At 27.1% G+C, this 14,235-nt stretch overlaps 1 protein-coding gene across 1 annotated transcript; it reads right to left on the bottom strand.

The window, feature by feature from the left end:
• Positions 1-11,250: 11,250 nt before the first annotated feature.
• On the bottom strand, positions 11,251-12,124 carry LOC129291318 (18.1 kDa class I heat shock protein-like). The gene has a single exon (XM_054928606.1). It carries the CDS (start codon positions 12,064-12,066, stop codon positions 11,611-11,613), a length of 456 nt encoding a protein of 151 aa, XP_054784581.1. The 5' UTR covers positions 12,067-12,124; the 3' UTR covers positions 11,251-11,610.
• Between the last annotated feature and the right edge of the window lie 2,111 nt (positions 12,125-14,235).

The following is a 14,235-nucleotide window of genomic DNA, read 5'->3' as shown; positions in this document are numbered from 1 at the left end:
CAACATTTGCAAATTATTAGCTTCCAAGATTTACAAAACTTTATAAAATTTATAACTTGCTTGCAACATATCTTCCTATATTTGCGATATACTTTTCAAGGTTTAGCAACACATCGTCTATCATTTGCAGTTAACCTAGGCGTCAAGCGTCAACTATGCAGGAGTTTTTTCTTTAAATTTACTTTTTTGAAGAGAAGAAAAATAAACTCAGCGCTTCTTCTGCATCTTAAAATTCCACAATCCTTTAGACTTTTTTATTTAAAAATATAAGATATTTTTTATTAAATTTTACTCATTAATAAAATAATTATTTACTTTTAATCTAATCTTATCTTTTCATATTTATCCCCATTAAACACCTTATAATAAATATAAAATTATTATTAATAAAATTATTTTTTAAAAAATAATAATTATACCTCAAAAGATTAAAAATACTTAACATATTTTAATATTTAATTTTTAAAAAAATATTTCATATTTTTAAATGAAAGGAGTAACAATTTATTTATTTTCGTGGTCCTTGTGCGTCATTCTTCCTTGTTATTAGTTGTTGATTGTTGTCGATCGTTTTCGATTGGTACGTAGTTAACGTCATAATAATCCAAACTTTCCTCGAAGAACATGTCCCATTGCCACATCCAATCGGCACGTTTTTCTGGTAAACACACACACACACACACACACACACACACTCATAACTAGGAAACCTATATTGAGTAGGAGGTCACATCTCTTAAGAAGTAATTGAAAATTCATTAAAATCATTTTTTTAGTTTTTATATTCGTATTTTATATAATAATTTCTATTTAAAACACAAGAATGCGGGTGCAACGAGATGGCCCTTTTCTATAGACATGATTTTTTTTTTTTGGCTTCTTTTAGTTAGCAAAACAACTTACATACTTTTTTAAAAACAAAATTAATAAAAATGTCATAAGATTAGAGAGCTTAGTGGATATATTTGGTAGTGAGGTTTGAGGTTGGGGATGAAATGAAAATGGTAGCAGCAATGGAGAGAGGATACCCTTCATTTTTTTCTCTTTATTTTCTTTCACTTTTTTTATTTCAACCATTCATTAATTTTATAATTTTAAAAATATTTATTTATTAAAATAATATGTGTGATTGAGATGAGAAAAATAAAAAAAAATAAAAAGAAAGAAGGGGAGAGACCTTTGGCCGACAGTAATGATAAAATTTTCATTTCTCAAGTGTCAATTCCTGGATGAGCTTCTTGAGGACTTGTGTCAATGGGCTGCACAAAGATATGATTGGTTTATCTTGTTATAGAGTCTTTGACTTTTAAATTCCCGTTGGTTGCTAGAGAGAAACAAAATAAAAAAAATAAAATTATTAAAAAAAATAGTAAATTAAATTTATAAAATAAGAGGAGTAATTTAGTTCATTGCGATAAGAATTAAAATTGATAAAATTTTTAAAAGGTATAATGATTCTTATATTTATAATATATATTAATAAATTTTATCATATTTAATAGTAATTTAGTTTATTTTTTATTAATTTTTTTAATATATTTCATTACATTTTTTTTAGTAATTAAATGAGTCCGTACTTTTTGTTTTTGTTTTCCGATTTGTATTTAAAAAAAAAAAATCATTTCCTGGGTGTCGTTTACCAGCACTGCTTCATCATTCTATCTCCTTTTTCCTTTTTATCAAAATAATTGCTCCCCTAACGCAAATAGTCCAATTTCTCCTCTAACTACGCATCACGTTCACCCTACCGTGTTGGCAATTACCAAAGGGATACGGTATCGTGACGTTTAAGTCGCGGAGAATTTGGTAATTTCACCACCTCAATGTCATTACTTGCTATCAACGTAGTTTTTTTTTTTTGGACCGTTGAGCTATCAGCGTAGTTGAATCATCCATATTAATCGACATCTGTATATGTATATTTATAATTTATAAAACTGTTACATGTGAGTAGTGTCAAGTGGCTGGTCAAAACGGCACAAGCTAAAACCTGATTGCAAGGTCACGGTAGTGGTTTTTTCTAATGAACAGGGGTATTTTAATAATTGCATCACAAAATTTAATTTCATTTGAATGTCTTGGATTTGTAGTGAGATTTAAGAAATCCTTTCATATTGGTGAGCAAGGAAATACATCTCCTCACTTTAAAAAAAATTATAAATTTTATCCTACAAATTTCAATATTTTATATTTATATTTTTTAAAATTTAATATTTTGTTCCCTCGCTTGAAGTTAAAGGTATTGGCTCGTTCAACATTTTTTAAAACTATAATGTCTCTTGTGAGGGCTGTAAATACAATTTTTTTATTTTATATATATAATTTCCTCATAAAAAGAATAGTGTGAAGTCATAGCGGTATGCCTACAAGGGCATGGTCCCTTTGTCCTTATATATAAAATATTTTTAATTGAATCATACAAATTAATAAAAGTTGGTTATATAATTAAAAACATAGCAACATTTTAATTTTACCTTAAAGTATTGTAAATAAAAAAATAATTTTTTAAGTAAATTAATAAAAGTATTTATCTTTTTTTAATTTAATAAAAATTTAATAATTCATTTATTAAAAAATATACTAGTAATTTTTTATATTTAGAATAAAAAAATTTTTATATATAAAAATACAAAGAGTAACTAGGTACCATATAGCTAAAAATGTGGGTCCATGAATACTCATAGCGATGCACAAATTTTATCGTGTGGTTGACTTTTTAGCTGTGATGATCGAGGGACCAATTATCTCCATATATTTATAAAATTCCTCCTAATTACATAAATAATAATTTAATTTTTTAAAATGTTATAATTTTAATAAAATGTTTAAAAAATTTTATATCAATAAATTTTAAAATAAAAAAATTATTTTATTTTTACTGAAATAACAAACTTCAATCATAATTTTTAAATTAAAAATCACAACTTATTAAATGTTATTTCTATTATTAAAAAACAAGTTTTAATTACAACGTTTTATTTAAAGAATAACAACTCTTGTTATGTGAATAATAAGAATTGAATAAGAAATTTTAATTTATCAAGTATAATTTTTATTATTAAAAAATAAGCTCTCAAAATAATAAATATGATTCACAACTTGTGTTTAAAGAATTATAACTTTTATTCAAAAAATTATAATAATTAAACAAGAAATCAAAACTTGTCAATAAGAGTAAAATAATTTTTTTAATTTATAATTTACTAACAAAGAGGCCTACAGAAACTTTAGTGAAATTATAATATTTTAAGAAATTAAATTATTATTTATATAATTTAGAGAGATTTTGTTATTATTTTCCCTATATAACATGCACACTCATCCGCATTGACCGTATCTTTATTTATTTATTTTTTTGTTTTTATTAAATTGTGGTAAACAACCTCACTATGCAGGTCTTGCCTAGTTAATATTCCTTCAATTTTTTTTAAAGTCATTTTTATCAATTTTATCAATATAAATACAAAAATAGTGTAAGAAATAAAAGTGTATAAAATTTTAAATATGTCTCTATATAACAAATAAAAAAATAATGTTATGTTACGTTTTTTTTCTTATAAAAAATAATTTTAAAAATATATTTTAAATATTATTTAAAAAATTACATCATAACTTATAAATGAGATTAAATTTTAAAATATATTGAAGTGTTCTTAAAATCTAGACTCCCCATCTTTATAAACTCATGCGTTTGGTTTCTGTTAACAAATTATGATAGTCCGGCCCACAAATCGTGAAGCACAATGTTGGACTGGTAGAGAACCAACCCAACTTGAGACGCAATGTTGTTTCGTATATGTAATGGATCGTGCTGGAAGAATTGATTAATTTTAAAATAACCGAGCTTTTGGGCTAGAGTCTATGCCCACCGACTCTAACCCAATGCCTGTTTGGATTGCAAAATTAATTTATTTTTTGGGGGAAAACCATGGTTTTAATGAAAAATTCCAAAACACAAATTGTTGCTAATCGATTATTTAAACTTGGATCCCATTTTGTTATAAGATATATAGGCTGGCAGCTTCTCTCAATGAATTTTATCGTTAGAATATTAATTGCTTGTCAGGATATTTCACATGACGATATCACCCCTTGTTTATGCCCCATTCTCTCATTAACCCTTTATATTATCATCTTATTGTAAAATTAATATTTAATATTTAAAAATTATATCTTTTTTTTATATCTTTTTTTTTATTAAATTTATTTAAACTTAAATATATTGAGCTATTTATTTATATAAATTAAATTGTTAATATTGATATAATTTAAATTTCTATAATTAATCAAATACAGAGGTTAAATAATATATTTTACTTCTTAAATAAAGTTTAACAAATTTAATATTAATAATTTAATTTTAAAAATTAATATTCTATATGATAATTCGTACAATTAAAATTAATTCTAACAAAATCATTCAAGAATCTTTAATTATGTCAAACTCAATTTCAAAAAAATAATATCCAAACGAATTGCATTATAACATAATCAGTTATACTTAAAATTAATCATATTAATTAATTATTTTTATAATTAACTATACCCAATTAAAATCTAAATGGTCCCTTTGTCTAGCCTTGAATGTCCTAGCCAAATTAGGCTACGGTTGATGAATCTACTATAAACCCTTGCTTCATCAAAGCTCAATTCTGAATTGATATTTAATTTGACTTGTCTTTATGTACCATTATGGGCCAATTTATTTAAGATTAAAACTAAGTAATTTTTAAATAATTTAGAGATTTTATAAAAAAAAAATTATTTTGTTGAGATTTTAAAAAAGCCAATATTCATAGTTATAATAATAAAAAAGTGATTATTAATTGATTATTTTTAAATTTCTTGATATCTTCTTTATTTTTTTTATAAAAAAGTATTGTTTAACTATTTTAAAATTTTATGATATCTTTATACATCTTTTTTTTAAAAAATATTTTTTCTCATCTGCCGCATCAAATTAGCTATTCAAAATAGTTTTTTAAAATGATCACAACTCTTCTTCTTTTCACAATTTAATTACTTTTAAAAATTTAAATAAAAATTTTAAAAAGTCACACAAATTATTTTTTTTTAAAATAAACTAAAACAAACGGGTTTTTAATTTAAATCATAGAAAGAAGTGAAACAAACTAGCCCTGTATATGATTTAATTTAATTATTTTGTGCATTTCTAGGTCCATGATCTCCGCGCACAGTACCATAAGTACGTATTTATAATTTTTTGGAACCTTTTATTTATGATTAATAAATAAGTACTTTTTATATAATTTAAAAATTATCTAAAATATGCATTTAGTATTTTAACTTTATATAATATTTTATTTTAATTTTTTAATTTTATAAAGTATTTTTTAGTCTTTTAATCTTAGTACTGTTAGTTTTATTTCAACAAATTTTTTACATTAAATTTTTAAATATTAATAAAATATTTTTAAATATTGACATATTTAGCTTATTTTTTTAAAAATAAAAAATAATTAACATAAAAAATAATTATTAAAAATTAATAATGTTATGGCTAAAAAATTAAAAAGATACTTTATAAAATTAAAGAACCAAATTAAAATTTTATATAAAGTTAAAAGACTAAAAGTATATTTTAACTTTTAAAAATTTTATAAAAATATTTTATTTTGTAAAAATTTTATAAAAAAACAGGTATTATTATTTTATGTTTGGTTACAATAATAAAAAAGTAATTATTAGTCAGTTGTTTTTAAATTTTATAATATCTTTATTGATATTTATTTTATAAAAATAAATTATTATTTAATTATTTTAAAATTTTATGATATTTTTATATATCCCACATGTAATTATAAAAGTTCATGAAATAGATTTTTTTTAAAAAAAAGCTATTTGCTCCTTAAAAGAATTAAAACAAGTGGTGCTTTATCACTATATATAATAATATATTCCTTTATGCATTGTGAAAGCAGCCGATGTGGCGATCGGTGATAATTTCCCCCCTCACCCTTTTTGCTGGTGATAGATGCTTGAGGGAGAATGATAACAAAGTTTTAAAAAAATTAATTAATAATAGTTATATTCCAATAAATTTTTTGAAAAATGTATCATAAATATTAATTTAAACAGTTATAAATAAAAATTTAAATTGCAAAACAATTGTTATATTTATAACTTAAATATTTTATTTGTAATTGAAAATTTTAAATTTGCAATTATTGAAATTAATATTTGTAATTAATTTTTTTTTAAATTATTGAAGATCTAACTACCATTAATTTCTTCCTTTGGAACTTAACTATTCTTCTTTCTTCTGTTAATGTCAATAATTTCCTTTGGACCAAAAGAAATTGTTCATAATTTCCAACGAGAAGTTTTTTCTAGTAGTGCTAGATTGTGATTTTTAGAATAAGTTATTTACAATCAACAATATAAAACTATCGCAATGATGTGCATCATGAATTATGCCACACAATTTCGATGGACTATTCACTAATTACCCGTTGACTTTGATGTAGATTAAGAAATAAGTTGCACTATTTATGAATTGGAAATGGTGCAACTTATTATAAATGTTACATTATAATTATAAATTAATCAATAATATTTATAACATGTTTTTACATTATGTGTTTCAGATTTATGCTCACACATATAACATTATTTAATAGACGTGGGTTTTAGTGAAACGAATCACTCAATTTTTAGTAGTTAAAAAAAGTTTATAGCATATTACTTTAAATTTGTGAATTAAGACGTATTGCTTGCATATGCACATAAATGGTGCATATCGATGTGGAAGTGTGGCATATTGACAAGGATACTTATTGCCACAAGCTGCTTCAAGTACATACTAATATTACTATACTGTTATTTTTGCTTATATAAAACAGTTATGAATGATCCAATATGCTTCTATCATATATTGAAAAAACAAATATTAAATAATTTTGCAACTGTCCATTAGTACAATATTAAAAAGTTCAAAGAAATGTCACATATGTAGAGAGGGAAAAATATATTGGACAACTTTACTATAACCATCCAATATAAACCTTATATTGGACAGTTATGGTCAATAAATGTCCAATATGTTATATTATTTTTATAACTGGGGGCTTTTAATAGTACAATTTAAATATAATGAAAAGTATAGTTCAATAATCCAGACCGAAATTATACTAAACTAATAACAATTATATTAAACTAATAATTTTATTAAAACTATATAAAAACCAATATTATTTGTTATACAATTGCTCAATGGTAAAAAAATATTATTTACTGTACTAAATCAAAATTATTCTAACTTATAAAACATAAATGAGAAAAAAATGATATAAAAAAAGTCCAACTCACTTATTTTTTACTCACAATTGAAAAGTATACTCACACCATTTCTCAATCATTTCATTGATGTGATGGTCTTTGAATTTTTCATAGTATGAGTTAGGGTAATACTACAATAATATAATAAAACAACAGAGTTAATTAACTAAGTAAATTAAAATTCATAATCACACATAATTGAAGCTAAATAGCATATATACTGTAGTGGGGATTAAAGTCATCTCTTAAGTGATGACGTCTTTGAGAAACTTTATCATGCAATATTCACAATTCTCATTATATGTTATTTATCGCGAGCACTACATAAGGAAACCAATAAATATGTTATAGAATTAATTAAAAACTTAATATTGATTGTTTAAATTAATAGTGATAAGTACCTTTATTACAAAGGTGCATAATGTTATTATGATCTGTCCCATACTCTAATGCAAATCTAACAAACTCCTTAACTTCATCCACATATTCTTTCATGACTCTATTTGCTAACATCCTTTTGTTGTTTATGATCTCTCTTAATCTAACAAGAATTATTGAGAAAAATGACATTAGTAGCACAATTATATTTAAAGAGTTAATTTAATGAATAAATTAACCATTAACTCAATCAAATTATGAACCACATACTTTCACATATATCATTCCTTTTTAAGCTAATCAAATTTAAGATAACACTTATAGTTATGTTAAACTAATTATAATCCATCTTAAATTAAAACTCGACAATATAGCGGCTTAAAAATAGAAATTTTTTAAGTTATTTGTCCTCATTTCAATCACAAAAAAATAAACAATAACATCAATATTATGCAGCCTCACATGATCACAACTTCAGAAAGGTCGTAATCCAACAGCACAAATTGTAAATTCACAATCCAACAACAATCTCAAAAAGGTCCCAAACTAATTACCAAATTTCGGTAAGAGAGTTTATATAATCACATTCAAACTTTAATCTAAACTATTACTTTCAAACCATAATCTAAACAATTATTTTTAAACTTGGATAAAATAATGGCTTAAAAGTAGAATTTCCCCAAACATTTTGCCCTCACTTTAGATTGAATTTAATTCTTGTATCATCTTATATCACCTAATTCAACTTAATTGCAATACGAACCAAATTAAAAACAGAGTTTAAAAAATTAGAAAGCTAAGTAATACAACCTTCATTTATTACTATTTAAAGTACAATCTAATAGCATAATGATATAAAAATAAAACTTTACCGGGCATTTAGCCCTCTTTTCATTTAAAATTTAATTCATATGCAATCTCAAATACAAAAACTAAATCCTCACAAAAACCAAGGCAGGCATTTTGAAAAAAAAAAAAAAACTAAAACCCGATAGCAACCAACAAATTAATTCCAAGCTCAAGATAATTCCACCATGAATAGATGAAGAAAAATTATGGGAGGGATTGGAAAGCAACTTACAATGAAGAGAGCCAGGGATAATTTTTGAAATTGGGTTCGAAATTAAGTAACAAGATGGTGAGACGGTGAATAATAATAATAATAAAATCGCCAAAAAATACAATGCCACAAAAATCACAACCCCACATGGTGAAATCAAATGAAAACCATAGAGAGAGATGAATTAAATTTACATGGCTTGAAGAAGTGAAACTTGCAGAGAATGACGTCTTTTAGCTCCCAAATGCATAAGGAATGCCATGAGCTTGCGGACGAGGTTTCCTTGAGCTTGCGGACGAGGCTGCAGAGTGGAGAAAGGAGGAAGACGAATTCGTGAGAGGCAATGTAGGGGTTTGGTCGGCAAGATTAATAGAAAACGAGGGGGGAAATTGCTCGAGGAAGAACGACAATGGGGACAATGGAGTTTTAATTCATGGACGTTCCAAAAAAATTAAATTCTATGAACTCATATTAAATAATTTCATTGATAACCGTCCAACATACTTTACCATCTCCTCTTATTGGACAGTAAGCAGCAGTTATCAGTAATTTTGTTATAGTATCATCAACATGCCTTCTATCAGTTGGGACAGCTTGTAAAATACAAAAATTGAAGGAATTGACCTTGCGGTTGTGATCATTTTAATTAAATGTAAGGAACAATATTGCAATATGTCCCTAAGGAATTGTGCCTAAATTCTTAACCATTATTATTGTTTTTTTGGCCATGAAAATCTTAACCATTATTCACTCACTAAATGGATGACCTGTGCATTACTTAAAATTAAGGGTTGTGATTCAATGTGAGTTGTTAACTATATAAGTTAATTTTATAATTGAGATTTATGATATTGATAGCACAAGCATGCACACGCGCAAGTTTCTTCATCATCATTTTGTATATATGTTAATTCACAATCTTTGTTTTTTATTTTCCCACTTAGCAAATTGCAAAGCTGAAAGAGCTGACCTCCAAGTAACATCAAATTTAAAAACATTAAAAAATTTTTCCATTAAAAAAAATCAAATCACAATGCTATTCCTCCCGACTCATGCCATAAAATCTTAATGAGTTGTCACTATTTTTTTATAAGAAATTTAAAAATTTAATTATGTTATTTAGTATTTATAAATAGTACGTAATGGTAATGGTTTTATATTTTACATTAATAATAGTTATGGTTGTCCTCCTCTTCTTTGTTTTTAGTTTTTTCTTAATTAAATTGTTTTAAATAATTAATCACACTTTTGTTACCCAGCTTTTTTTTTTGTTCAAAGTATTCCCACAGTTGAGAACTGTAAATAAAAATCTGCCTGTCAGGCCTTTTTTTTTGGGGGGTAAGAAAGGGCTGAGCCCAATAAATTAAAACAAGACGAGGTCAAGGGATTGAAATCCCAGAGTCTTTCAATGCAAGGTCCCTCAGGAAGTGGGGAACAACATCAAAGAGAGAGCGGGAGGAAATCCCTTCCTTTGCTAGTAAATCAGCGGCTAAATTTTGTTCTCGTGGAACAAATGTCACAAGCACATTCCAGTCCATAAAGGATGTGGTTCTGGATTTCCAACAAGACTAGGCCTTGTTTCATTGTAATTCTCGACTCCACATTTTCTTTCGGTCTGAATGGAGTAGTTCAAAAATGGAGGCCCAACTTTGTAATTGAAAAATACATTTTCCAACCCATGAGAAGTCTCTGTGTGCGTGTGTGGGTTTTAGGCCCTTTATTGTGTTTGTGTGGGCGTGTGGTTGTACAAGGTTAAATTATATAAATATGTACAAAAGGTTAATAATTAGAGATAAATTTCTCCTGGACTTTATTGTTTAAAATTAAATTTCTGCAGTAAATAAATACTTTTTAATTATTAGTGTAACCATACGTGCGATCTTTATATTTTTTTGGATGAGTATAATTGATATTAATAAATGATATAAGAAATAATACGAGTATAAGAGTGTGAGACAAACTTACATGTATGGTATATGATGCAAATTGCAGCCTCATGAGTGGCCTGACGAAACTTATTTCAATCAACCATGTTCTAAATATAAAGATCACACACACACACACAGAGCATATGATTAGTTGTGTACTTACTTTAATTGACAAAATTTAACAAAAAATAGTAAAAATTGATGAAGAGATTAAAAATAAAACTTGTTTAAATTATAACAACCTTGATTGCAATATTTTTAATCATATTAAAAAAAAAGAAACCAAATTATTATATTTAAAAAGCATAACTTATCTTGTCTTCGATATTGTTGAATTTTACTAAGGTAAGATTACTCACAAGAACCAAATGTAAAAATTATTTATCCACGAAGACCTTGAGTGTTAAATGCTTCAACAAGCACTTGCAAATCCGATTATTAAATACTTAAACTTAATTCTTAGGGATAAATAGTTTTGATAAACCTAGTTCTTGTAAATAATTTTCCGTTATACAAAGGTATTAGATGATATTTAATTGTTTGAATATGAAATTAAATATATAGACAAACCTAAGCAGACTTGAGTTTGATATGAATGGACCAAGATGGAACCCGGCCTTCACTTATATAAATACAATCCATGACCATATCATCACACATGTATTGGAAGAAAAAGCAAAATTCCACATCTCTCAAACTCTAAATATTTATATAAAACATCACACAGATTATGTAATTTTTTATACACGCGAGTATATGTCTATGTGTATATACATAGCATAAGCTCCAAGGAAGACTCAGAAATTAATCTGGCTAGTTATCTTCCTAATTATTTATGCAGAATTATTTATAACAAGAGAGAGCTAGCCAGCAAGCAAGCTTGCTTTTTGATTATGTTATAATTAATTACTAGGAATTCATAGATGGGAGGGTTTTGATTCAGTTTCAAAAAATGTGAACGAGTCTGGGCCTGCGAGCCTGGTTGTAGTAATTGGCAACCTCGCACTTGGGCACCGTCACCGTCAGCACGCCGTTGTCCATGTAGGCCTTGACCTGGCTCACCTTGGCGTTCTCCGGCAGACTCAGACGCTGCACCAACCTCCCGGTGCTCCGCTCCATCTGATACCACATCCCCTTCCTCTCCTCCCTCGCCACCTTCTTCTCTCCGGTGATCACCACCACCCTCTCCTCCTCCTCCACCTCCACCTTCACCTCGCCCGGCCTCAGCCCCGGCAGGTGCACCTTGTACACGTGGGCCTCCGGGTTGTCCTTCCACTCTATGTGGCTCGACGTCAGCGCCGTTCGCAGCTCCGGGTCATCGTAAGGGCCGTCCCAGACTTGTCCACGCGATGGTTCGTGTCGCCGGACACCGTAACCACCGTCGCCGCGAACAAGGGACATTTTCTTCTGTAATTAAGGAGATTAATATTGGATATTTAGCCGTGGATGATTTGCGAGGCAAGAAAAACAAGTTATTTATAGTGTGGCTGATGTGCATGATGATGTAAGTATAGATATGAAAGAATATGAGGTTATTATTATATATGCAAAGGGTGACACAGATTATAATTATATTAATTGAGAATATATATAAATTGATGGTAGCTCCCTCCTTTCCAAGTGAACACGATATATATGTGGAATCCAAGCATCTTAGGGCCACAGACCAGTGGAATTTGTTCTTTCTCTTGATTGAAAACAATTATATGATGGGTACAGTTTTAAACTTTTTAAGAACTGTTTTTCTTGTAAACAGACTAGAATTTTAACGTTGCTCGAAAAAAGAACTAAAATTTTAATAATGAGTGGCATTTTAAATTTCAAACAGATAGTAGGAAGAGATCGAAAATAAAAAAGAAGAAGAAAAGTGGGGAATGCCGGGGAAAAAAAAAAAACAGAGAGAGAAACTTTGGGTCTGTTTAGTTTTGTTCTATTTTTTGTCTCAAAAACTATTTTATTTCTTAATTTTAAAAATTATTTTTTAAATCCAAATAAAATAGTTGGTAAAAAAAATCAAAACAAAATGAAAATTTGATTGCTTATGTTAACTTCAAAAAATTAGAGTTAAAAAATGGTCAATAATCATGGTCCCAATGGTTAATGATGATAATTTATGAGGGTGGTTAACCATAGTTAAAAAAAAAACTTGCAAAAATAAAATGTATCGTGCTTTAAAAATAAAAATAAAAATAAAAATAAAAACAGTCCTAAGATATTTTAATTGTTTTTATTTTTTAAAAAAAATAAAAAATGAGAATAGTTTTAAAAATATTTAGATCTAAAACACTAACTCAAATAATTATTTTTTAATTTTTTTTAAATAAAAGAACATTTTTTTAAAGTAAAATTCAAACAGGTTTTTCTTTTCTTTTCTTTTCTTTTGTTTTTTGTTTTTTGTTTTTGAATGGAAACTGAATAACAAAACTAAACAAAGGAAACAAAATACAACAAGGAACAAAAAAGCTAAAAAAACTATCCTCTTTCATCATCTTCCATATCAAAATTAAGACACGGATGATGATTAAAGAGACAAAAATTAACTTCTAAAGTGTAAGATATGATATTGTTATCATCGCTAAGAACATGATTTAATTCAATTTGACTTCCCACAGAGAAATAAGATCTAGCTTGTGTGAATAGGAAGATGAAAGCAGCGTGAACATGAAGGTGAGTGGTGGTGTCGTGTTAATATGGAAATCACACAATTCCATTTCCATTCAAGCTTTTTTAAAGAGACGAGCATATTTACCAGGTGGTGCTTCTGATCTTGCTGTCACAAAATGTCTGTAGCAACAACTCGTGAATAATAGTTGATGGGATGGGGATGAGCTGTTGTAAATGATGAGTAGGCATCAATTCTTTCTAAGATATTTCCTCACCCCCTAAATATATGCTGCCTTTTTCATATTCTTTTTTGAGTACGTATGAGTTATAACCACCCCAAGCTTCAATTCTGGAATTTTTAATAATAATAATAAAAAAAATCTCCTATACCCATAACGGCGACAAGAAAAAAAAAAGGAAAAAGAAAATAAAAAACCCTACTTTTAACAAAGACAATTCTTGTGTGTTTTGGAATGAAAGTGATGAGCGTTAATGGTTTTGTAGACGATGTTAAAAGTTTTTTCATTTTTCTAGAAGCTCATTGTTATCGACTCCATGATTTCATGATTTGGCACTAGATTGTAATATGTAGACACTGTGTTTGAGACTATATATTTAATTATACCTAATAATGCCAGGTTATTTTTATGTTGGGGTAGAATTTATGAGGAGAATCAGGGTGAATCCTTTTTTGGGGACTCATATAGGCACATATAAATAATGAAACAACATTCCATCTTCACTAAAACTCTCAACTCAAATTTTTAAATTATTCTACACTTATTTATGTCTATATAATTAAGTTTTATTCTTTTTTTTAGGCAAAACTTCTAGTAGTTTCTATATCAACTCAAATCTATTCATAAATTTGATGGCTTGAAAAGTAGGCGAAATAAGGGTAAATTGTATGCAATTACCAAAGCGTTTCTGCCTTGTTCGTGTTGTACATATGCCAAGTCAGGTATC

The sequence above is a fragment of the Prosopis cineraria genome, unplaced genomic scaffold (assembly GCF_029017545.1).
Source record: "Prosopis cineraria cultivar Desert tree isolate PC_DT_omini unplaced genomic scaffold, ASM2901754v1 PC13, whole genome shotgun sequence".
Taxonomy (NCBI): Eukaryota; Viridiplantae; Streptophyta; class Magnoliopsida; order Fabales; family Fabaceae; genus Prosopis; species Prosopis cineraria.
Note: the sequence above shows the minus strand (reverse complement) of the source record. Positions and strands in the feature narration are given on the sequence as shown.

Coding starts and splice junctions, on each gene's coding strand:
- LOC129291318 (XM_054928606.1), bottom strand. CDS start 12,066: ATGTCCCTTGTTCGCGGCGACGGTGGTTACGGTGTCCGGCGACACGAA.